Genomic DNA, 26486 nt, shown 5'->3' on the forward strand with positions numbered 1-26486 from the left:
CTTTTAATGTAAATATATTTCAAAAAAAACTTGTAGAAGTAAAAAAGAAAATATTCAATTTAAAAACAGAAATTAAAAATGAGTGAGTTAAAAAGAATTTAAATGCAATTTTTTAAAAACAAATGAAAACAAGTAATAAAAGTAAAAAAAAAAATTTTAGGCTCCTTAAAGTTTTAGATGATGAAACAGTATTATATAATGATATCAAAGCAGTAGAAAAAAAATTACAGGAATGGGAAAAACCTGTCAATATTCAATTACTTAAACAGTCGAGACCGAATACATATAAAATTCAAAACAGAAATAAAAATCCCTCGAATGAATTTCAAAATTTTTTATTACATAATGGAGGTCATACAGGTGGATGGTTGGAACATGATCATTTATTATTTTTAAGAGAAAGAAAAAAGTACAAGGATAAGGAAAAATTTTTAGATTCATTGCAACATATTTTGCCAGGTTTTTATTTAAAAAAATGTAACTTGTACTACAAATTATAATAAATTATTTTTCGTTAAATAATATTTTTAACATTAGATTTAAGTTATGATGACCTTGTAAGACATGAAAATTGGTATGTTAAATATGAAACCCTTAAAAACTCATTAAAAGATGCAATTCAAAAATGGAAAGAAGAAAAAGTAGCTAAAGAAAACAACAATGGTAATCTTGAAAGGAAAAATAATGAGGAAAACGATAAAAAAAAATCAAATAAAGTTTTGGCAAATCAGTTAAAAATAGCAGAAAGAATCAAAGAATGGAAGGTAAATTATTTTTAAGTTATGTAAAACGAATACAAATTTATAAAAGAAAAATAATTTTTATTAATAAATTTTTAAAGAATATTTTCAAATATTTTTTAGAAGCAACAATTATGCAAAAAATTAGAAGAAGAGGAAAGAATGAAACAAGAAAAAAAAATTCTTAACAAGGAAAAAATAAAAATTAGAGAAATGAATAAAAAGAAAAAAATTGCTGTAGATCAATATAAAGCGGAAAAATTAAATAAAATTCAAGACGATTTACTAAATCAACAAAAAAAAAATTTTCAAAAATTTGACAAAACAAAAAATCATATTTTACTAGAATCTTTTAGGTAAATTTTATGATTAGCCAATTATTATTCAATATTATTATTCTAAAGAATAATCATAATTTTTTTTAAAAAGATTACAAGACATCAAGTTTCTCGAAAGAAAAAAAAATAATCAACTGCGAGCAGAATTAAAAAGTAAAAGTAAAATGGAAAAATTAAACCTTAACAAACCTTCTTTTGACTTTTTACTTCCAAGAGATCCTGATAGAGTATTTAAGCCAACTGCTATATGGACTCTACATTGTTTGCCTGAAGAAAAAAAAGAAAAACCAAATCAATTGATTGACTTGAATAAAATACCTCATTTGTAAGTTTTTAAAAATTACATTTGGTAATTTTATTATGATCCAAAGTATTAATCATTTTTTTTTACTTTCAAAGAATGATTCCTGAATGGAGAAGAGAATTAAAATGAAAAAACCCAACAGTTTAAAAAAAAAAAAAAAAAAACTCATCAGTAAAAATGTCAATTATTGCTCTCATAAAACTTATATTCAGTGGGAATAGCTACATAAAATAAGAATGTCAGTGATATTTTAAAACTATATTTTCCTACACAAAACTATGGGGTAAGTATTTTTTTTAAGTGTTTACCAAAATTTATTTCAATATTTTCTTATATGAAGTTTTGTAATGTTTACACGATGTAAAAGATACATTTTTTACCTAAATATACATTCATTTAAATTAAAATATTTAAAGTTTTTTCTTTACTCATCACTCTACATCCGGTATATCGATCGCCAATATTCAAAAAAAATTATTACTCTATGGACAGAGAGTAAAAAACGTTAAACTTAATTAAAGTTTTTTTCGTATTTAATAAAAAATATTAAAAATAATATGAAAAAAAAAAACTTCCGTTTACAATCATAACGTGATTTTATTATTATAATTTTATTTTTTAAAAAAATGGTCGAAAAAAATTCCGAAAATGAATTAATTCAAAAACTTCAACATCAATTAACGATAGCCAGAAGTGAAATAAAGAATTTGAGGTTATATATATTTTCATTTAGTCTTTTCTAAAAGAAAATTTGTCTAATCCAATTATTTAATTTTGTTTTATTTTTTTTCCATTTTTATTTTTTTTTTTTTTTTAGGCAGCAAATAATTAATTTAAAATACACTCATAAAAATGATGTTGATGAAATTCAAAATGTCCTAAAAAGTATGAAATGTCAAAATTGTTTACTTGATTCAGTAAAAGAAAAATGTAATTGTGAATTTAAAAATTTTCAAACGATAGGAATTATTGAAAGTTGGTTTCCTGAAAAACGAGGGATACCCAGACAGGGTACATTATGTTCTGATAGTAAAGGAATTTTAATACTTCATTCCTCTGTAGTTAATAATCCATCATATGCTCTCGATGGATTAGAAGAGTTTTCTCATATGTGGATTATATATCATTTTCATAAAACTGATTCAAATCATGTTAGAACCAAAATAGCCCCTCCTAAATTAAATGGCGAAAAGGTTGGAGTGTTTAGTAGTAGATCTCCTCATAGACCTTGCCCAATCGGTTTGTCTGTTGTTAAAATAGATAAAATTTCAGGTGTGTGTTATTAATATAAATCAAACATAAAATTTCTGTTTGCAAAAAAAAAATTACATTACAATAATTTTTTTTTTAATTTTAGAAAATAAAATATATTTTTCTGGAGTTGATATGTTAAATGGAACTCCAGTCTTAGATATAAAACCCTACATTCCCTTTTATGATAATCCTACATTAATGGGAGATCATAAAGAAAGAAAAGTTGAAGGTGGAGCTGCAGACAAGGATTCATTATTGGTTTTAAATCACCAAGTTAAAGACAAGGAAAAGAAATCGGAAAATAGAGAAGCTCCCGATGGAGAAGAAGACAACATAAAAATCCCATCGTGGATAACAAATTCAGCGAGAGGAAAATTAAAAGTTGAATTTACCAAAAGAGGATTATCTCAATTAAATATGATGAATCACTCGGAACAATTAAAAAATGCTATTATAAATATTGTTGAAGAGGATCCAAGATCTGTATATTTAAAACAAAAATTAGGAAATCAATTTTACACATTTTTAATTAAAGATGTTCACGTTACTTGTAAATTTGATGATGCCAATGGTGTCGTCATCATTTATCAATTGAAAGAAGCAAATCAGGTTTGCGATTGTGGAATTCCCGAATGGCAGTGCAGTGAACATGGAAAATAAAAGGTGAAACCGAATGTTTTCCAAATAATATTTAAATATAAATATTTTTCATTACATCATCATAAACTGTTAAAAGTACTTAAATTTTAAAACCTGTTAAATTCATTAATAATAATAATAATAAGTTATCGACATTAAACCACACGATAAATTATTTAAAATATATTCATTTTGAAAATCATTTTATACTTTTAAACTCAAATATTTAAAAAAATATATTACTATTTATTTAATATCTAATATATTTACTTAAATTTGAAATATTATTTATTATTATTATTATTATTGTAAAAATTTACAAAAAAAAACATTATTGTTCCAAAGACTTTTTCCCATAGAAAAATTCATTTTTTTAATATAAAATTTATAATTATAATATTATGGTTGTGTGAATTTATTATTATTATTATTATTAAATAATGTTAAAAGCTCATTTTATTAATTAAATTAAAAATAAATTTTTAATAAAAAAATAAATAAATGATTAATTAAATTTTTTTTTTAGTCTTAGACTTGAACCTCATTCATAAAATTTTTTATTTTACTACTAATTATGAATTCTTAGAAGTAAAAATGATTTTGTTGTTGTTGTTGTTGTTGTTTTTTAAAATGCCAATTTTGGTATCGAATTAAAATTAAAAAAAAAAAAAAAAAAAATTTACGGAGGCGCCGATACTAAAGTGTTAATAGTGATAATGATGATGGTGATGGTGGTGGTGGTAATGGTGTGAATCAGTTTTTGCCTTCCTTTATTGCTTTTTTTTTTTTTTTTTTTTTTTTTTACGTGACACCAAAGCCAATCCCTTTAAGCCTACTCTTTTATTTATATAAAAAAATAAATAAAAATGCTGCAATACGCGAGCCTAAGTAAAATTTTCTGTAGGCGTTATTTATCCAATGATTTTATATGATAAACCATTCTTTTCAGTCGGAGGAGTAAGTTTGGATAGGAAACAAAACGGTTAATTTTCTCCTTTTTTTTTTTTTTCTTTTTTTTTACTCAAGATTATTAATTAATTATTCGATATTTAATAATAATAATAATAATATCAATTATTTAATATACGATTTAAAAATAAAATGAATTAAAATTATTTTAAATTTAAAAGATATTAAATAAATAAGAAAAAATGACGAAGATTTTTTATTTATTTTTTTTTACATTGATGGTTATGGCCGCTGAATTTGGCATGTCATCAACCGTATCTGCTGATATCAGTAAGTTTATTTATTTATTTACTTTTTTTCTTATCAATTTAATTTTTTTATTTTTACTTTCAAACGAATTTTACTATTACTACTACTACTAAAACTACTGCTAAAACTACAACTACTAAAACTACTACAATCCTTTTAAATTTCAAATCTTGTTCTTATATTTAGAGGCCTCATTTTTTAAAATTTTTATTTAAATAAATTTTTTTTTAGGGGAAAAAATAACCGATAATAGATAAGAATCATAATAATAATAATAATTACCTAATACTTTAAACTTATTAAAAAAAAAATTAAATGATAAATTTATTAATTAATAAATGATTACAAAATGTTCAATTAATTTCTCCATCGCTACAACTTTTACTTATTTATTTACCCGATTAGGGAGATTACTTAAATAATAAAATTATTATTATTATTATTATTATTATTATTATTATTATCATTATTTTTTCTACAATCATTTTATTACTTAAATTGTATAGATTTTTTTACAATGTCATTCACGCCTAAACAATTTTTTTTTTTATGTTTAACCTGTTTTTTTTTTTTTTTATTTAATACAAAACCTATTAAAATAGTCTAATTTATGTAAAAATTTTTTCGCCTCCGCATATATTTTCATATACGGGACTCTACTACACCTTTTTAATAAAAATATCTTATTTAATACTTCATTCATTCATTCATTCTATCATTCATTCATTCATTCATTCGAATCATTCCTTTTACTACCATTACCTTAATTTTTTAATTATTTTTTAAATATGGAGATGTGAGCTTTACGTTTTCCCCCTTCCCTTTCCTTTTGTGCGTGTGCATGTGCGTGTGCGTGTGCACGTGCATAATTTCAAATTATTCTATAATATCGACTGATAATCACTAATGATAATAATAATAATAATAATTTTTTTTTTTTTAATCACTTTGGAATGGGTATGTCGAAAGTGTCAATGAATTGATTCCTTTCCCTCCTTAACGTCGTAAAATTTTTTTTTCTTTAATGATTATTATTATTATTCGTTGATAATATTAGATTTCAGTGGGCAGATTCCCATTTAAAGATTTCAAATAATAATAATAATAATAATAATAATAAAAAACGTTAAATAATCGATTTAAAATTCGATGTGTGGGTGAAATATTTGGAAATGTTTTGTCGTCGTCGTTGTTTTTCTACGTGTTTGCACGTGTGTAAGATTTTAAAAAATTATTATTATTATTATTATTATTATTATTATTATTATTATTATTATTATTATTATTATTATTGGGTAATACCTTGACACGTTTAAATATAAGATTTGAGATAAGAAAAATTAAAATTTAAAAAATATTTATTCCAAATGTGAATATCATCAAATTACGTTAACGATCCGTATCCGTTTTAATTATTAAAAAAAAAAATTTTTTTTATTTTTTATTTATTTGTAGGTTTGAGTAAAGAATTAGAGGAAGCCATTAGAGAAAATGAATTCGTTATTGAAATGAAAGATATAAAACCAAAACATAGAATAAGAAACGGTTTGGAAATGTTATTAGTCGTTGATTTTATAAAAACCGATGAAAAATTTGTTATTTTACTCGATAGAAAATCTAAAAAGGGTAAAAAAAAAAAAAAAAAATGGAGGAAAAGAAGAAGAAAATTTTTCTTTCAAGGTTTTAATTTTTTTTTCTAGTCATTATCGAAACTGGAAAAGATGGAATAACTAAAAGCGAACATTTTTCATTGAATAATAACGTGGATTCGAAAACCGTTATAAAAAATCTTTTATTTGCTATAAATCAAGAATCGAATTCGAATGAAAGTCGTGTGACTTTATATCATGATTGTGTTAAAAAAGGAACTTTAAACATATCAAATAATTTTAAAAATATTTTTGATAAAAAAAAAAATTTACAATTGCAAGTCGTAAGGAAAAAAAAAAAACTTTTCTTTTTTTTGTTAAATAAATAACTGATTATTTATTAAATCCCGCCATGTTTTTTTTTTTTTTAGTTTCGAGAAAAACATTATTTTTTAAATATTGAACACAAAGAAAGTTTGGATGTCATTTTAGATAAAAATAATTGTTTGGATACGGAAATGCAAGCTCAACAACCCAATTCGAACGATGTGGCAGCCTACAGAAGAGGAGATATACCTGTTTTTCACGATTGCAGCGATCCAGGTATCACTAATTAATTTATCATCTTCCCCCCTCCCTTCCCTCCCTTTTAATTAAAAAAATTACTTTAAATTTTCAGATAGTCTCCTTGCAAAAACTGTCAACGCTCTTATCGAACTCATAAAACAATTGAGACAGGATATCGAACATCAGGTACTATTATCATTATTATTACTATTATTATTATGTTAAATTATTTTAATTGTTTTTAATCCGTTTGCGCTAATTAAATTTTTTCAGAGAGGTGAAATCCGCTACCTTCGAGGGATTTTGGAAAGATGCGATTTATGCGCAAGTAAGTTATCAATTATTTTTTTACACATAAGTTTTATTATCATTATTATTATTATTATTATTATTATTTGACGAAACGAGGTTTTTTGATCACGTGTGAAGGTAACAACAACATTTGGAGGTTTGGTGGTATTGATATAAATTAATATTTTTTAAACGTGATAACTCAGGGCCACAAATAGAATCCCAAATAAGATATTCATGTAAGAGTCCTTCGTCTCCCTGTTTTCCCGGTGCCGAATGTAGGGATACTCCGGATGGACCACAATGTGGACGATGCCCTCGCGGATACGTGGGTGACGGTAGAAATTGTAAACCAGGTATAACGTGCGAGGATAGACCCTGTTATCCGGGTGTTCGTTGTTACGACACCATAGAAGGACATCAATGCGGTCCATGTCCGAACGGTTATGTCGGCGATGGAAAAAGATGTAATCCGAGGGGTATATGCGAACAAAATCCTTGTCATCCAGGTACAGAAAAATGACGACGACGACGACGACGCCGCCGAATATTTATTTTTTCCCTTAAATCTCATTTTATTTAAATGAAAAGATTAATTTTAGGAGTTCATTGTACGGATATTGAAGAACCACCGCATTACAGATGCGGAAGTTGTCCACCGGGATCAACAGGAAATGGAACTTCTTGTCACGATTTAGATGAGGTAAAGGAAAAAAAATTATTTTAAACTTAATTTTTTTTTCTTTCTTTTTTTTTAGGATGGTAATTATACCTTGATCGGGTTGTGAAATTTTCCGAAGAAGATAAAAAAAAAAAAAAAAAAAACTTGTGAGATTTACACCCCATTGATATAATTAAATCTTATTTACACGAAAACGATTCCTTAAATTTTAAAATTTTTTTTTTACCTAACAACAAATTACCTGTATAACAACAAATAAATCTTATCATTATTATTATTATTATTATTATAATTATTAACGCAACCGTTTCCGTGTTTTAATTTTTATACCAATAAATAAATAATAATAAGATTTAATTTATCAAAAGGGAGGAATATTTTAAGAAAATAATTTTACTACTATTATTATTATTACTATTATTATTATTATTATTATTACTATTAGTTTTTTTTCTACTAAGTGAGTGATTAAAAAACTTTTTTTCTGTAGTTTCTTTTTTTTTTTTAAATAATTTTTTTTAATATACGGATAAATTTTATTTGATATAAAAGGATATAAAATGTTTTTTATTTTCTTATTTTATTCCTCCCAATCATCATATTTATTATCATTATTATTATTATCGATCAAATTATTATTTAAAAAAACAAAAAATTATTATTATTATTATTTTTTTTTCATCCCGTCGGAATTGAAAATGTCAAAAAATAAGTTTTTTATTAATTAATATGTTTTTTTAGTGCGATTTGGCAGAGCCTTGCGATCCCCGAGTCCGATGTACAAATTTATCGCCCGGTTTTAGATGTGACCCGTGTCCACCCGGATTTACCGGAAGTAGCGGTTTTCAAGGGGTGGGATTAGAAGAAGCTGCTAGAAACAGGCAAAGATGTTACGATATTGACGAATGTTCGGACGGACGAAACGGTGGATGCGCCCCTAATTCTATTTGCACAAATACCGAAGTAAATATAAAAAAAAAGTTTCCGTTTAAATTTTGTGAATAATAATAATAATAATAATAATAATCGTTAATTATTTTAGGGTTCTTACGTGTGCGGAAGTTGTATGTCGGGATATGTAGGAAATCAAACTCACGGATGTCGAAATTCACCGGGATTATGCCCCGACGGTACGCAATGCGATACGAATGCAGAATGTTATAAACAAAATCGATATAATAGTTATGCGTGCAAGGTACGACACATAAAACGGAAAATCTAATTGAAAAACCTGAATTCTTTAATAATGTCAGGGAAAATTTTTTTTAGTGTAAAGTGGGTTTCGCTGGAGATGGAAGAATGTGCGGTTTGGATAGAGATTTGGATGGATATCCCGATCAAGATTTAGGTTGTTCCGATGCAAGGTGCAGACAAGTAAGTACATTATCATCATTATCACTAATTTTCGTCCCGAATGCCCTACTATATTGTTTGTTTTTTTTTTTTTTTTTAAGGATAATTGTATCAGCATTCCCAATTCCGGACAAGAAGATGCCGACGGAGATCGTATTGGTGACGCTTGCGATCCTGATGCAGACAACGATGGAATTCTCAACAGTCCCGATAATTGTCCTTTGGTACCTAATCCGGATCAGTTAGACAGTGATATGGATGGAGCGGATAAACAGGGTGACGCTTGCGACAATTGCCCTACCATACCTAATTTAGATCAAGAGGATGTCGACAAGGATGGAATAGGGGATGCTTGCGATGACGATATTGATAACGATGGTTAAAAATTTTCTTTTCACCTGGATTTTACAAAATAATCGGGTTTTTCTTGTAAATACAATTAATCGATATAAATTTAAAGGTATTCCCAACGGACGTGATAATTGTCCCAAAAATCCAAATCCGGATCAAAGGGATAGAGATCGGGATGGATTGGGAGATGTTTGCGACAACTGTCCTCTCGTTGCAAATTCTAATCAATTTGATAGCGATAACGATTTGATTGGAGATGCTTGCGACAGCGATATCGATCGCGACAGGTAAATTTTCAATAAAATATTATTATTATTATTATATTCCGATCGTTGGCAGCCTACAACTAACTTTAAAATTAACAGAGACGGTATCCAAGACTCGGTCGACAATTGTCCCAGAGTCCCCAACAGCGATCAATTAGATACAGATGGAGATGGTAGAGGAGATGAATGCGACAGCGATTGCGACGGAGATGGCGTACTAAATCAAAGAGATAATTGTCCCTACGCTTATAATCCAAATCAAGAAGATTTAGATGGTATTTTTTTTATTTAAATAATAAATTTAAAGAAAGGGGGAGGGGAGGGGAGGGGAAAAATATTTAAATTAATATTTCGTTTCAGGTGATGGAATAGGAGACATTTGTCAAGATGATTTCGATTTGGATAAGGTTCCAAATTATTTAGACAACTGCCCTAATAATTCTAAAATATTTTCCACGGATTTCAGGTTATTAAAAAAAAAAAAAACCAAATCTTGTGACTGCTTTGGAAAATTAAAAAAAATTTCCTTTTAAAGAACCTGATTTTTTTTTACAGAACTTATCAAACTGTTGTTTTGGATCCGGAAGGAGATTCACAAATAGATCCCAATTGGGTTATATATAATAGAGGTGCCGAAATTGTACAAACGATGAATAGTGATCCAGGTTTAGCTGTAGGTGAGGCCACCGTAAATAAATTTTTTATAAACTCATATCAATTTTAATTTTCAATTAAAAACCACTTTTTGTCCCCCTTAAAAAGGTTACGATGCATTTGGTGGAGTCGATTTCGAGGGTACATTTTTCGTAGACACGGAAATCGATGACGATTACGTCGGTTTCATATTCAGGTATTAAAGAAAAATATTTGAAATTTTTTTTTTTTAATGAAATCGAAAACCTTAATCCTGTTTTTCTTTTTTTTTTTTTTTCTTTTTTCATTAAAAAATGTCAGTTATCAAGACAATCACAAATTTTACACGGTAATGTGGAAAAAAAATACTCAAACCTATTGGCAAGCCACACCGTTTAGAGCCGTCGCAGAACCTGGAATTCAAGTCAAATTGGTTCATTCGGGTACGGGACCGGGTCAAATGTTGAGAAATTCTCTCTGGCACACGGGAGACACGGAAGATCAAGTGCGTTTGCTTTGGAAAGACCCGAGGAAAATTGGTTGGAAAGAAAAAACCGCGTATCGATGGCTTTTACTTCACAGACCTAAAATCGGTTTGATAAGACTCAGAATATTCGAAGGGGAACGAATGATTGTCGATACCGGAAACGTTTTCGATTCGACTCTCAAAGGAGGAAGATTGGGAGTTTTTTCATTTTCTCAAGAAATGATTATTTGGTCCGATCTCGTGTACAGATGCAACGGTAAATAAATTTATTTAAAACAAGAACCAAAGTTAAATAAACAAAAAAAAAATTTAAATAATTTTTTCGCAAAAAATTTTTTTAGATCAAGTACCGGAAGCCATATATAGAGAATTACCACCGAAATTACAAAGAGAAGTGGAAATAGATACCGGAAGGCCTTTGATTAATAGAAGTTGATTGGTATAACGAATATAATAAAACAAATAATTTCTAATGTGACCCTTTTTTTTTTTTTTTTTTTTTTTAATTTTATGAGGGAGTGGGGGGGGAAGTAAAACGTCTAAAATCATCAGGGCCTATCATATGCGTGTATATATATATAGTAATCGATATTTAAATAATAATCATTAAAAGTTTTCGCTTAATAATTTCAAAATAAATAAAATGTTAATCTTAAAAAAAAGAAAAAAAGTTTTATAACCGTTAAACTATTATATATAAATAATAATATTAAATATAAATTTTGATCTTTTTTTTCTTTTTCTTTAGTTCCTTTTTTTTTCTAGTTTTTCTTTTCAGACGGTTATTAAAAACTTTTTAAGTGAAATAAGAAATTAGTATTAAAGTAAATAAATAAATAAACTTAACTTAATTTGTGTTTCGCATATTCCACGCCAACTGCATCGACCAAATTGACAAAGGACGCATGTACCCGATGGCTCGATATTTCTTTGATTCCCTCAAAGCTTCCGGAGTCTCGAAACCCATCCCGATGCGATCGTATACGGTTTCGTAAATTCCACGAGCCGTTTTCCAACCCTCTTCTACCATTCCCTACATCACATAATTAAACCATTAGGTTCGTTTTTTTAAAAAAAAAGTTAATATTTAATATGACTTTTTTTTTTCTCACCTCGAATATCATGAGAGAAGCCAATGCGTAAACGACTCCGACCCAAATTTCTTCGCTTTGAAGAGTGTGAATGTCGATTTCACCATTTGGAAGCATGCCGTTAACACATCCCAAGTTACCCTTGCCTAATTTCAAAACATTGTTTTCGTATATGCAACGAAGTGAAGAGTTAACTTTGGCGGGAGGTAACACCTATAAATATTATTTTTTCCATTTACAAATCCGGGAAAGAAATCGGGAGAAATCAACTTTTGATAATAATGATTAAAATTGAAATTACCTCGTTTTTTATTCCACAGCAATAAAGATACCATAAACCGCATAATTGATCCGACATTATTGTCGTTCCCCATTTTTCAGAACAATCGAAATTATAATATTTTCCATTCCATAGTTTTTTATCAAAAGATTGTTGCGCCATTTTTAACGTTTCAGAAAATTTATTGTAAGTGTCAACGTCCGAAAGAATTAAAGCCATTTTACACGTGCATTGTAAAGCTGCAAGCCATAAACTTCCACAATAAGCACTGAAAAAAAAAAATATCAATAATTTTATTCTATGTAAAAGCGTTTTAACAAATTTTTTATAAATTTATTTGCGTACCTTGGGCCTTCCATGGTCCACGCGTCGTACGTTTGATCAGGTTCGCCGACATTTTCAATTAGGCCGTCGCCATCTTTATCCCATCGAAGTGCATTATTCATAAGTACGCAAACACTTTTCCAAAGATACTTCAACTGATTTAAATCATTATTTAAAAAATAATCTCTGTAAGATTGAAGAACAAATTTCAAATCTAAATCCCTCCATTCCGAAACGTCGTGTATTGGATAAGAGTTAATTTTTAAGAAAGGTTCTTCAAATGGATCTCCCAAATCATGTGGTACGGAATTTTTAACTTTTCTGTATCCAATGCTACCGTTAAATAAATGCCATTGCCGTGATCTATCTTCTTGAGGTACGGTATCGCAAAAGTCTCTTTGTACGCAACTTTGAAGATTTGGCCATAGCATGGCTAAAGCAAATGATGCGTAAAAATGAACATCGTAAGTGTTGTACATTCTGTACTCATGACCTTCAAGGTATGCAAAACGACCGTATTCGCACCTAAAATTTAAGGTATTTTACTTACAAAACCAATTCTTTTCCGTTGTAAAAAAAAATACATTGAATTACCTAGGATCGTTTGCTGATAAAAGTTTTTTTTCATCTTCGTCTAAATCGAGCCAAACTGTGCCACCATCGGATACGAAATAGGTTTCATTAAAAAGTGCACTTTTATACCACGAGGGTAAATTATCATCATTTAAAATAGGATTTTGCCATTTGTCTATTTCTAAATCCCAATTTTTATAATTTTCAAAACAATAAGCAGAAAGTTTGGGTCCATTTTTTTCTTTTCCAAAAAATCTCGTATAATATTTCCAATATTGCTTTTTATTTTCATGAAAATTAATTTTTGGCATATCCCAAATCAGATTAAACTCGAGTGTGGAAACACTTTTTCCAGGTATTAGAGTTTGAGCACAAACAGCACTTGCTAATTGTTCACCATTGGCTAAATTAATGATGAGTAAAATAAAATTTGAAAAATTATAAAAACCACATTTTTTATCAGAACTTGTCGAACAAAAAAAAAAATTTTTACCTGTGTGATGTGAAGGATCGAAATCAAATTTTTCCAATTTCCCTGTTTTTATTTTATTCCAAATGTCTTTTCCATTTCCTAATGGATTCCATTTTTTAAGGCAAGAAACGTGAACTCCTGCCTAAAAACACGCTTTAATAATTACAAAAAAATAATGCATTAAATATAGATAATTTTTATAGACTGTATAATTTACAGAAATAATTAATTAAACAGTAAAAATATTTACTTTTTCACAAACAGAGATACCAAATGTATAATTCATCGATGAAATAACATGATTTATTAAAACTCCCAATATATTTCCATTCGAACAATTTTCTTTAAACATTTGACTCCAACATCCTTTTTTTTTATCTCCCTTTTCTCCAATACCATTTTGAAATGTAAATGTTATATTTACATCTTTAACTTCATTACTTTGATTTTCAATATGCCAAATAAACATTGATCCTGGAATACAGCTATCCTGAAATAATAAAAAAGGATTTTTTTTTTTTTTTTGTAAATGAAAATTTATTTTAATTCAAAAACATTTTCAAACTTTTTTTTTTTTCACCTTGTAATTGTTAGGAATGACTGGAGATATTTGTTTGCAAATAAGTCTGAGTTTCTGTTCTTCAATATTATATTCTGTCCATGATCTTGGATAAAGTCCTACATAATTTGCATTTTCTCCATTCAAAGTCCAATCCCAATTTTTTAAACATGATTTAGGAGCTCTTAAAGTAAAAAAAATTAATTAAAAAATTTTTGAAATTTTTCATAAAATATTTTATAATTTATATTGATAATAAATAATTCTTTACCTTCCACAGTTTAATACTTTTTGAAAAACAGCATTGCCTTCACCATCTCTAACAGTAAGGATAAATTGATTTCCATAAATTGTTTCATATTCGTAATTACCAGGTCTAAGCTGATATCTACAAAATTCTCCTTTAAAACCTCTACCTATTGACCCTGAACCGATTCCTCCTAAAGGCACTCCTGAAAGTGAAATTCAAAAATACTATCTCAAAACTAAAACTACAAATACATTTTAGAATCGAACAGTAATGATGTTTTTATTCGAGACCACATTTATAAAAATCAATAATAAAAAAATAATCGTACCATACATTTGTTTTCCATTAAGGTTTTTCATGTAGTCCATCAAAGGCCTCCTACCCTTGCACAAAATATAAATGCTGTAAATTAAATACCTAAAACAAAATAACATAATTACAAAGCAGAATAAGTAATAGGTAATAATAAATTATAAAAATTCTAACAAAAAAAATTTTCAATAAGAAATATATTTGAAGTGAAATGTTTAAAAATTTGAAAAGTTTTTAATGAGACTTAAAAATTTGAAATCACCATACTTTTCTAAAACTAGTTACTGAACTGTAATGGAAAGAAGAAAGAGGAAAATTTTATTTCATTCTTTTACCTTTTTATCCAGAAAAAAAAAAAAAAAAAAAAACTTAAATCAATTTAGAAAATTATATGCATATACATTAATACCTTATGATAAGAGGAATCATACTCCAAAATTGATTTAATCGGGGACGCAGATCTTGTGTCCATTTTTCCGCAAATTTATGATTAAGTTTAACTTTAAAGCCATATTCTGGCAAATTTAAATTATTTTCTTCCATTAAAAAACCTTACTGCAAATTTAAAAAGTAAAATTACATGAGACACAACACATTACTGTGCGGTAGTTAGATTTGATTCGATTAATCGAACTCGATTGTATGACGTTTAAAACGTTTAACGTTTTTTAACACTTGAAAAAAAAAATTTTTTTTTATTTTTCCTAATACTTAATTTAAAAATGTTAACTATTATTAATATTTATGAAAACTTTTTTAAAATAAAATAAATGTTATTATTTAAATTCTAATGATTTTTAAATATTGCAAAATCATCCTACCTAAATTTTTTTTTTTATTATTAAATTACTTGTATGTCAGTGTATTGTATTACTGATGTCCTCCTTAATTTTTTAAAAAAAAATAATACATTTTCAGCAATAATTTTCCAATTGTTTAAATATTCTTTTACAAAAATATATATTTCCTTATTTAATTAACTCTTAAAATAATAGAAAATTTATTTAAAAAAGTATTTTACTTGACATTTTTTTTGAAAGAGGAATGAATTGAAACAAGAAGAAGAAAAGGATGAGGAATAAATTAAAATTTTCAAAAAAAATTACTTCATGAGTAATTATATTAATATTTTTTATTTTTTTTTTGTTTATTCTAGCAAAAGATCATCCCATCAGATATTTAATTAATTAATAAATTATTTGGCTCTTATACAATTCCATTATTAAAAAAAAATAATAATAATAATTCACTTTCACAAAAAGCAATACACAGATATAGATAAGACACTGACACATTATTTTATTAAATCAAATCTAATTTTTTATTAATTTAATACCTATTTTAAAAAATATATATGTATTCCAGCATTTTATTTTTTAACAGTTATTAATTACCTAATAAAAGTAATAATAATAATAATTAATAATTTTTTATCATATTTTGCTAAATTTTTAAATCAATAAATCATATTCGACTATCACATCCAAAAACCCAAATTATTTCCATTAATAATTTTCATATATTTCATTATTATTATTATTATTATTTTCAATAAATTTGTTTTAAATATAATAATTATTATTAATTTATTAAAATCAAAATTACTAAAAAAAATTCATAAAATTTAAAAAAAAAAAAAATTAATTATTTATTGTCGAACAAAAAAAATTTCATTTCATCATCATTATTACAATTATTTAAACATTCACTTTTTAATTGTTTTTATTAATTAATTAATTAATTAATTAATTATTATTCTTTTAAGGTAATATATTTATTTATTTAATTTCAATTTAATTTTTGAATTTAATCAAAACCTGAAAATACCACTTTTGCAACTAAAATTCATTCGATTAATTAATTCAGTTGTTAACATTTTACAATAACAACAACAAAATTTGCAAATAAAAAAATTTATTTTTATTTATTTATTTATATTCTCTACAATACATTTAAAATAAATAATTCTACTTTTTTTTTTTTTCAATGTCAAATTATATGATAATAATTATTATTATTATGTGAAACAGGGAACAAGTGCTTTGGTAATGATTTTTTCCTTCATTTTCCTTCTTTTAAATTAATTTTATTACATTACAAAAAATTTTCAATCATGCCGAAGCACTAATTAAATTTCAATTGTCATTATCATTTTTAAAATAATAATAATAATAATAATAATAATAATGATAAATATTTTCGTTACTGCGTGTACAGAGAAAGAGAGAGAGAGAGAGAGAGAGAGAGTACTTGTGAACAGGCACATACCAAAAAAGAAAAATTTGTTAAGGCCATTTTAAAAAAAATCAGGCACTTTTACACATTATTATTATTATTATTATTATTATTTAAATGTGCAAAATATAAAACGTGTTATCAATTCATTAATTATTATTAAAATTAATAATTAAATCGTTTCCGGCATTTAAAAAAAAAAATTCAAATTTCAATTTCATTTTTATTTAACAAAAAAAAAACAAAACAAATTCCAATTCATTATTTTAAAATTTTTATAAAATACTGTTAATAAATAAAATTTAATCGATCCATTCATTGATTGATTGATTGATTGATTGAATTTATACTTATATAAAATTACAAACATTTAAAATACACGCGTAATAAAATAATAATAATAATAATAATAATTTTTTTCTTTTTATTTATTTTATACGATTACGAACTCGTTATCAGATAAGATATAAAATTTAATTTAATAAATCATAATCGGATAACCCTAAAGAGAGAAAGAGAAAGAGAGAAGAGAGAAAGATAAAAAGAGAGAGAGAGAGAGAAAACAAACAAATCATAAGAAAAATAAAATTTAAAAAATAAATAAAATTATCGATTTGTGATATCGATTGATAAAAATAAAATATCGATCGTTTAATAAATTTAAAAAAAATTTCATTAACCTTAATTAATCGAGGGAGGGGGGGGATAGAGAGAGAGAGAGAGAGAAACAGAAACGATTACAACAAAATTTCAACTCGGATTATTGTTAAAAAAAAATAAATAAAAATAATAATAATAATTAAAATGATAACAACAAAAGAACGTTTAAATAAAAAAAAAAAAATAATAATAAAACTAATAGAGAATACTATGTAATAATAATAATAATAACTTTTTTTTCTTTCTATCTATCTATCTATCCATCTATCTATCTTTTTCTTCATCTTTTTACAACTAAATAATTAAAGCTTAATAAAAGAAAATATCACATTTTTTTAAATCGATTTTTTTCCCCGGATTTTTCATCCTTGAGAAAATCTTTCGAAAATTTTCCCTTCCTTGAAAATAATTATTTTTCGAGAATCCGGAAAATCGCCATTTTTTTTTTTTTCCTCGTTAATTTATGTTGAGCAATCACTCACGTGTACATCCTCCATCCTTTCGTGTCTTTCTAATTTTTTTCTCTTCGTTTGAAAGACTTAAAAAAAAACCCTCTTCGATTAACAATCCTTCTTCGTTTTGAATCGGTCGCCATTTTGAAAAAACCAAAATTTTATTTACTTCCTTTCTTCCTTGTTTTTCTTATTGAGGTAAATCGATTATTTAAAAGTATTATCATTATTATTAATATTAAATAATAATTATAAATCACTTCGGAAAAAAAATGTCATTTCACTATGATTGCAATTATAACTAACGCGAATAATATCCTTCTGAAAAAAAATCCGAAACACTTTTCACTTCCGCCATTTAAATTTGTCGCCATTGTGTTGACGTCACGTGGTCGAAGTTTGGTTGTCGTCCGGTTTTTAAGCGATTCCGGATCGAACCTGAGAACGTCGGCTTGTGCTGAATGGGCGGCGGCCGTGAAATCAGACGAAGCCACCTCACCGGTCGTCATAACATCGAAAACACACCTAAAACGTAACCGGAAATTACGTCATTTTTTCGTTCCAAGAATTTTTTCGAGAGAAAATAAATAAATAATTGTTTTTACTCTATGACATTTTTTATTTTTTTTGTTGTAGTAAAAGAACCATACGCGGCAAAAAAAAATGGTATTCGAAAAACTTACCAATCCAAATAATGATCCGTTAATTTGTTATTAATTTCATTACTAAGACCATTGGAATCTTGGCAAACGTTTAAAGCTTCTTCCCACGACATGGCTTCCCCGTGATCCGCGGCTAAATTTAATTGTTCCAAATTGGGACATCCAGAAGTGCACAGTTGAAGATCTTCCCCGTCCATGAGAGCAACTTCTTCCGGAAGTCTCGCGGCAAACGACAAATATTTACCCACCTGTATTGCAAAAAAAAAAAAAAAAAAAAAATTAAAAACTCGTTCGTGTTTTTTGAATGAACTTTTGAAAGAACGTAGAATTTTATTATTATTATTATTATTATTATTATTATTATTATTATTATTATTATTATTATTATTATTATTATTATTATTAAATAAAAAAAAAAATGAATTTTAATTCCAAGTTTTCCTTCTTCTCTCTCTCCCTCCCTTTTTTTTCACCTCGGGCCCAACAACAACAACAACAACACTATTCGATGGTCTTCAATCTCCTCCTCCTTCTTTCTCTCCCTTCTCTCACCCCCTCTATCTCTATCTCTCCCACGTAATCTTATTATTATTAATATCACACCTACCTGTCTAATAACAAGGGTGGTTTCAATATATTTTAAATAAATTTCAACGACTTGATGATTCTTATCGATTTCTTCCAATTTTAACATAACGCTTTGATTAGGTCCGGACGTGTGAGTTCCATCAACGAAAGACGCTTGAAGAGGTTGATCCGATTGTGCCTCGTACGTTTTTTCCTGAGTACAAAAAGTACCTCTTCCCTTGATTATGACCGTCACCTGAGAAAGAAAGAGAGAGTAATAAAAAAATTTTAAATTTTCATTTTTCTCCACACTCGTACCTCACACATCAATCAATCAATCAATCAATCGACCGGGCTTAAATGTCGGGCTCGTAAATACGTGATTTAAAGAAAAAAAGATTTTCTAAAACCACGAAAGTACCTGTTCACGCCAAACGCGGGTAATAAAAGATAAAAAAATGAAAGACATTAGTGTGTAAACGGCCATTTTCGATTAGCCGAATATTAAAATTAGCATTAACGACAAAAAAAAAAAATGATGATGATGATGATTTCCCTTTTAGAAATAACAAACGATAATTTTCTCACCTTTTCAGGTCTCTCGGTTTTCGACAACAACGATTTCGTTTAACCGATTTACGCTTTGAAAATAATAATAATAATAATAATAATAATGATGATGATGATGATGATGATGGTAAAAAACGGACAACAACGACTGAATAAAAATTATTATAATTTATCATTTTAGTAAATATTTTTTTTTTTTTTTTTTTGTTTTGCAAATTTGACACGGGTTTAAACGTGAATAAATGGGGAGGAGGGGAGGGGAGGGGGAAGGAGGGAAAAGCATCGTGACAAGAAAATAATTTTTTTTTTGTGTTTCGAATCGTGAATCCGATAAAAAAATAAAAGATTCGATTTATCTCACGGTTAATTTTTTTCAATTCTTTTCTTATGGAAAAAAAAAAAAAAAAAAAACTGGAAACTATAAAATAATATGTGTGTGCGTGCGTGCGTGCGTGTGTGTGCGTGTATTCATAATCTTGTATACATATATATAAATTTTATATGCACATAACAATTTTATTTCATGAGGAGCAATTTAAAAAAAAAAAAAAAACGGTTCAGACGACCCTCTATGGGAAATTCTTTCCCCTAAAATAATAATAATAATAATAATAATATTCATAGTTTCGAGAACCCATACAAGATGAAGAAGCAGAAGAAAAAAAGATGATAAATTAAATACGACGTAGCAAAACAAATTTGAAGAATAATATTATAATAAAATATATATATAAATATATGAATTCGTGTTAATTTAAAAAAGTGAAATAACCAATTGTGTACGTGCGTGTGCACGTGCGCGGGTATATTTTGTTCCGTGCTGAGAATTTTATAAGATGAAAAGGGGGGGGATCCTCCGTAAAGGATTCCTTTGTTGTGAATAAAAGAAGAAGAAGAAGAAAGGAGTCGCAGGTGGGTCACACACACAATGATATATATATATAAAAGCAGAAGAAGAAGAAGTAGAAGAAGAAGAAGAAACCTTGGTTGCACTTTTAAAGATTTTTAGATTAAATGAAAATTTTTGATTATCAGGATCGTAGTCTCACCATTTTTTCTTTCCCCCTTCCCTTCCCTTCCCTTTCCTTTCCTCCATCTTTCTTTCTTTCTTTCTCTTCATCGCTCGACTGGTTGTATATCGTATCAAACCACTCTTACAACCTTATTATTTTTTTATGGTATATTATTTTAATTAACGCGTAACTAGTTTTTTGTTGTTGTTGTTGTTGTTGTTGTGTCTGTTTTAGGTATTAGTAGTAGTGCCACCACCACCACACTTTAATTCAAACGGGTCGATAAGTTCAAATCCTTTTTCTTAAATATTCTAATTTTTATTATTATTATTATTTTTTATTTTATTATTTTCTTTCTTATCGATTTATTCTTCTTCGGAAATAATAATTTTTATGACTTTAAAAAAAAACCTATAAAACTTATTGTTAAAAAAAAAAAAGCATATAAAACACACCTAAATGATAAAAAACTTATTAATTTCCAGTCGGCGAAAGCGTTATTATAATAACACGGACGTGATATAAATCATCGTTGCTGGAAAATTTTGCTGGAAATTTTTATTGTATTTCTATCATTATTATTCAATAGAAACTCGTGAACTCGTAATTTAAAAAAAAAAAAAAAAAAAGAGATTAAAACGTGTGTCGTTTTACTTATTTTAAGGTTTCCTAAGTTTATAATTCTTTTCCACCCCCCACCTCACCCCACCCCCTCACCCGTATTACCCACACTCAATCGTTTTACGTAATGAAAAAAATTCAATATCGAACACACACGAAATAAAGCGCGGACGATTGTATATAATAATAATAATAATGTTTATCAGAACCGTCTTAAAACGCACCTGAATCAAACCTAGAAATAAACGACTGCCTTAAATGGAAAAAGACTCTTGGAAATTATTTAATTTTCCCCCCACGAGCTAATCTGACAAAGTGACGAAAAAAAAAAAAAGAAAAAAAATCCGAAGACGGCACTGAACCTCGAGGCGTAGCACAGACAATAAGCATGACAGATGAATGATGAGGGTTCTATTTTCACACCATCCGCCATTCAGGTTCAAATTCCGGTTCTTCTTATTTATTTATTCTCTTTCTTTCTTTCTTTTTTTTTTCACGTCTTAGGAGTGGAATCCAACAGGGAAGGCTCATTTTCGTATTATATTCCACGTATAACTTATGACAAAAAAAAGATAAAGCTTGGAACTAACTCATCTCAAGGACAATAAATATTCGTATTATTTTCTTTTTGTGTCATCATTGGACAAAGAATTCTTCAGGATCGCGGGGCAAGGGGGTGGAGGGGGGGCGGAGATAAAAAATTATTAATTCTTTTTCCACTTACAAATTCAAAATAATAAATAGGAAAAAAACCTCGCGTGTAATTGTTGCCAGAAATCAGGTTGCCAGGTTTTTAACATTTATAAAATACCGATGGTTCCTTTTAAGGTTTACAAATACAATAATAACTGACGTTAAGCAAGAAACGCGCACGCGCACGCGCACACACACTCGGACCCAATCATTCCATCAATAAACGAACAAATAATAATAATAATAATCAATGACTGAATGAATTTTTTTTTTCTTATTTCACCGTGATTATATTATTATTATCATCATCTAAATGTGAATTGTTTGAATGTTACAAGAAATACACGCATTGTTACGAACGAACGAACGAACGTTTTATAACGAATAATAATAATAATAATAATAATAAAGCCTTTTTATTATTATTATTTTTTTTTTATTATATTTCAAGACTACGAGTCTTGTAATATTCTCTGACATTTTAAATTTAACGCGATTACAAGACCAAATAAAGTACAATGATTAGACAGAGAGGGGAAGAGAGAGAGAGAGAGAGAGAGAGAGAGAGAGAGAGAGAGAGAAAAGAATTATAAAACATTATTTCAAAACCTGAAAGTTAAAAAAATCGAGTTCACAATGATTCGGTCAAACCATCTTCTTCCACGTTCACTTCCGTTTAAGAATACCTGTAATAAAATATGAGCGCAACCCTAAATTAAACCGCCTCGTCTGTTATTATCCAATTTTGTGACATTTTTTTTTTTTTAAAAAAAAAGTTTTAAATTTTAACGTTTTTTTTTTTGTAACCGGTGTCAAATTATACTGCATTGTTTTGACATACGCCAATAAAAAATAAAGGGAAAAAGTAATAATAATAATAATAATAATAATAATAATAATAAATTTTTGGAGGTCGTCTAGAACGCTTCGGCTTGTACGTACGTACGTACGTAGGGATTTTTTTTACACCGTTCGAATTAACCTTGTTCGTTTTGTTTGGCACGAGGGACAGTCTGGGGCGCGGGCCAATTCGAGATGCACACGCCAAAAAGATGTCTCTCGTTCCCATTGACCTGAATTGAATTTCGTCTGCGTTCGAATTTGTCTCTTTTCTCTCTCTCTCTCTCTCTTACTCTCATCAAACCGAATATAATATGACATTTTTTTCTTTTTTTTTTTTCCACAATTAAATCTTTGATTCCGGGTATCGAATCCAGGTTAGTTCGCGCACACACTTTTATACGTGACGTTCAACAACTTCTCCAATTATGCATGTTGTTTAATATTTCAAGGATTAATGCTTTATTAGTATAAAAATAACGAAACGATTGTTTGCCTTTTTTTTCTCTCTCTCTCTCTCACACAGTCGGAACGCTTGATCACTTAAATAGAAAAAAAAAACCAGAGTGAAGGAACCAACAACATTCATCTGTGAAATTTTTACCTGACATTCACACCTGTTCAAAACGAAAACAAAAAATTTTCTTTTCAATACATTTCAATGTTTAAAATAATTTTTTATATCGTTGTGGGAAGAAGAAGATGAGGAAGGGCAGGGAGGGGCACCAACACACACAAACACACAATGGTCTCGAAATCGAAGAATACATTTTTATTATTATTATTATTATTATTGTTAAGATTGAGAACACAATACCAAATTTAAACCTTATTGTGTATTGGAATTTTATGTTTAATAATAATAATAATAAACATATGTGCGCACATGGATACATAAATACGTATAAATGTATCGATAATAATAATTATTTATGACGTATTCTTCGAAACTTTTTTTTAATAAAAAAAAAAAAATATTTAAAAAATGGAATATCTTACCTTCGTCGTAACCGTCGCGGGTGAATTTTCAATAACTGGTTCATTGGTAACGGACACGGCCAAATAAGGATTGTCTATTAGAGGCCAAGCACCCTTGAGCTTGCACGTTTGATACTTTGAGTGAAACGTTTTCAAATGTGGATCCCCGAAAAGTCCGCAATATCGAAACTTGTTCTTTCCCAGAAATGTGCAAGAGCGTTGAGTGACGACGGAAACGGGTACCGTGTTCACCGGTAATTTTGGTATGATGCTGGGTCTAAGCAAGGGGGGAGAGGGTAAAGTTTTTTCCGGTCCTATCAAAGCTTCGCAATTGTTTTCTTTCGACAATTGTTTCACCATGACTATCGAACTGTGATAGGGAATATTTCCGTGACATTCTTTTGCCGTCATTCTCAGGCATTTTCCAAAATTTCTAAGGATTTTACAGGATGCCTCGGTCGGTTCGGGTCGATCGATTTTTTCCCTATCGAGCGATTCCGTATACTGACTGCTACAAAAATCCGCTTTGCATCCGACACAACCTGAAAGGTACAATACGATAAAAACAAATTAGTCATGATTATTATGCGTATTTTAAATTGAAATCCACGTTTAAAAAGAAAACGCCTAATCTTAAAAATCAAAAAAAAGGAATAAGCGATGAAAAAAAATTTTTTTTTTTTTTTGAAATATGACGTCAGATTTTATACATATAAAATCAATTCCAGACAATTTAATGTATTTAATTGATATCGAAATGACTGAATTGTTATTGTGTTTTTGTGTTCTTTCGATAGATCGATCGATACATCGATTAATACATTACTTTTTTTTATTTTATTCTTTCGATAATCTCTTGCGCGTTAAATTTGATGATGGTTCACCCCCAACCCAAAGCGTACCACCAAAACCTCAATTGAAATCTATTAATAATAAGTAAAATTATCCACACCTTTTCTTCTTTTCTTTACACCCTCCCCCCCCCCAGAAACTTACAATAAAATTAAATCATTTCAAAATTTTCCTCAACCTTTTTCCATAAATGATTACTTGCTACTGTTACAACCGTTCTGTTTTTAAACCGAAAGGGAAATGAAAATTGTAGTGCCACAAAAAAGAAAGAAAGAAAGGGTAAAGAGAGCGAGCCTATCAATTACGAAACTTAATGACCAGGCTTTGTACAATTACCGTATGGATATCATTATCTTGATAACGTTTCACATAAACAATTTACCAATTACCAGGGTAATTTAATTCAATTCACTCATTTTCTCCCATTTTAAAAAAATTGTCTCCCCTCTTATTATTATTATTATCATTATTATTATTATTACTATTATTTTATCATCCATCCTTTCATTTTTACTTTTTTCCATTACTTTTTTGTTTCTCTCCCTCTCTCTCTCTCTTTTTTTCGCGTTTTAACAAATCAAAACGTAAACGATCGTACCTTTTTTCTCTTTCTTTCCCGAATAATAATAATAATAATATTAACAAAAAATACGATTCCCCGTGTAACTTAAACTACACGAAAATGTGACGAATTTTGGTTGTTAGCCTAATGACCGCCACAACATAAATAAATTATTAAATTTTTTTTTTTTGTTATTTCAAGGTTTAAGAAAATAAACGACCGTTTTACAAATTACTCAAATTCAATAACATTAAAGCGTTTCGAAACAAAATTTAAATATATCGAAAAACTCTCGATCGATAACAATCGCAAAATTTTCGATTTGAATGACGACTTTACGTATAAAACTTTCCAAAAGTCAACCCTTCACAATTTACCCCCTCCCCTCTCCTCCCCTATTTTTCATAAACATTTATTCTCGGGGTATTATGATATTAAATAAAATATGATTAATCCACGCCGAGAAAATGCATAAATTTAAATTCTTATAAAATAAAATAAAAAAAAAAATTATTATTACTTTAACACCCCCACCACCATTATTATTATTATTTTTTCACGTAATAAAAATTTTATTTAATAATTATGTTTAAATATGAGTTTTTATGAGAAACTCTCAAAAGACACAAATAATAATAATAATTATTAAAATTTATTTACATTTTGACTTCGCGCTCGCGCAAAACAAAAAAAAAAAAAACAAAAAAAACTTTTACAACTTTACTGTAACGTAATATTCATACTATTATTATTATTATTATTATTATTATTATTAACGAGTAACATTATATTACAAACATTTCTCCTCCATTTTTTTTTTTTTTTTTTTTTTTTACAACTACTAACTATTATTATTATTAAACGTTTGTAATGAGATATTATAAATCGTGTGTAAAAAGTTCAATGCGTAATCATACATTCGATAATAAAAACGAGAGAAACAGAAGAGGGAAAAAGGGGGGAGAAAGGGGGAGGTGGAAAAAATAAAATCAAAGAAAGAAAAAAGGAAAAATCACGATTTGATGATGATGAAGATGATGATGATGATTATGAAGGCGAGATTTAATAAATAAGCAGAACAAAAAATTATGAAATGAATATTCAACGTGTCATTTCGGAGAAACATTACGCGGCGAACACGTAATAACCGTGACGGATATATAAGAGAAGATAGTTTCGCTTGTAAAATAATAATAATAATAATAATA

The 26486-nt window shown here is 27.8% G+C and overlaps 5 protein-coding genes across 5 annotated transcripts; 3 read left to right on the forward strand and 2 right to left on the reverse strand.

Annotated features, from left to right (window-relative positions):
- Positions 1-122: 122 nt before the first annotated feature.
- Phum_PHUM370950 (uncharacterized protein) lies at positions 123-1511 on the forward strand (the record flags this gene model as incomplete). The annotated part of the gene is made up of 4 exons (XM_002428182.1): positions 123-459; positions 538-764; positions 1186-1403; positions 1478-1511. 4 exons carry the CDS (start codon positions 123-125, stop codon positions 1509-1511), a joined length of 816 nt encoding a protein of 271 aa, XP_002428227.1.
- A 758-nt stretch (positions 1512-2269) lies between these two features.
- Positions 2270-3296, forward strand: Phum_PHUM370960 (uncharacterized protein; the record flags this gene model as incomplete). The annotated part of the gene is made up of 2 exons (XM_002428183.1): positions 2270-2654; positions 2740-3296. The coding sequence occupies 2 exons, from the start codon at positions 2270-2272 to the stop codon at positions 3294-3296; spliced, it is 942 nt and encodes a 313-aa protein (XP_002428228.1).
- Positions 3297-5446: 2150 nt separating this feature from the next.
- On the forward strand, positions 5447-11148 carry Phum_PHUM370970 (Thrombospondin-3 precursor, putative; the record flags this gene model as incomplete). The annotated part of the gene is made up of 19 exons (XM_002428184.1): positions 5447-5450; positions 5949-6119; positions 6194-6426; positions 6514-6685; positions 6762-6835; positions 6923-6977; positions 7147-7449; positions 7543-7643; positions 8364-8585; positions 8665-8817; positions 8892-8996; positions 9077-9353; positions 9436-9613; positions 9692-9867; positions 9953-10058; positions 10148-10269; positions 10355-10442; positions 10547-10968; positions 11054-11148. The coding sequence occupies 19 exons, from the start codon at positions 5447-5449 to the stop codon at positions 11146-11148; spliced, it is 3057 nt and encodes a 1018-aa protein (XP_002428229.1).
- A 411-nt stretch (positions 11149-11559) lies between these two features.
- On the reverse strand, positions 11560-15116 carry Phum_PHUM370980 (uncharacterized protein; the record flags this gene model as incomplete). The annotated part of the gene is made up of 11 exons (XM_002428185.1): positions 11560-11745; positions 11825-12016; positions 12105-12351; positions 12429-12932; positions 13002-13383; positions 13474-13594; positions 13703-13942; positions 14033-14195; positions 14283-14463; positions 14590-14678; positions 14983-15116. The coding sequence occupies 11 exons, from the start codon at positions 15114-15116 to the stop codon at positions 11560-11562; spliced, it is 2439 nt and encodes an 812-aa protein (XP_002428230.1).
- A 3079-nt stretch (positions 15117-18195) lies between these two features.
- Phum_PHUM370990 (uncharacterized protein) lies at positions 18196-24904 on the reverse strand (the record flags this gene model as incomplete). The annotated part of the gene is made up of 5 exons (XM_002428186.1): positions 18196-18445; positions 18604-18830; positions 19190-19405; positions 23886-24406; positions 24895-24904. 5 exons carry the CDS (start codon positions 24902-24904, stop codon positions 18196-18198), a joined length of 1224 nt encoding a protein of 407 aa, XP_002428231.1.
- Positions 24905-26486: the final 1582 nt, after the last annotated feature.

Source organism: Pediculus humanus, genomic scaffold, assembly GCF_000006295.1.
Source record: "Pediculus humanus corporis 1103172107803 genomic scaffold, whole genome shotgun sequence".
Classification (NCBI taxonomy): Eukaryota; Metazoa; Arthropoda; class Insecta; order Psocodea; family Pediculidae; genus Pediculus; species Pediculus humanus.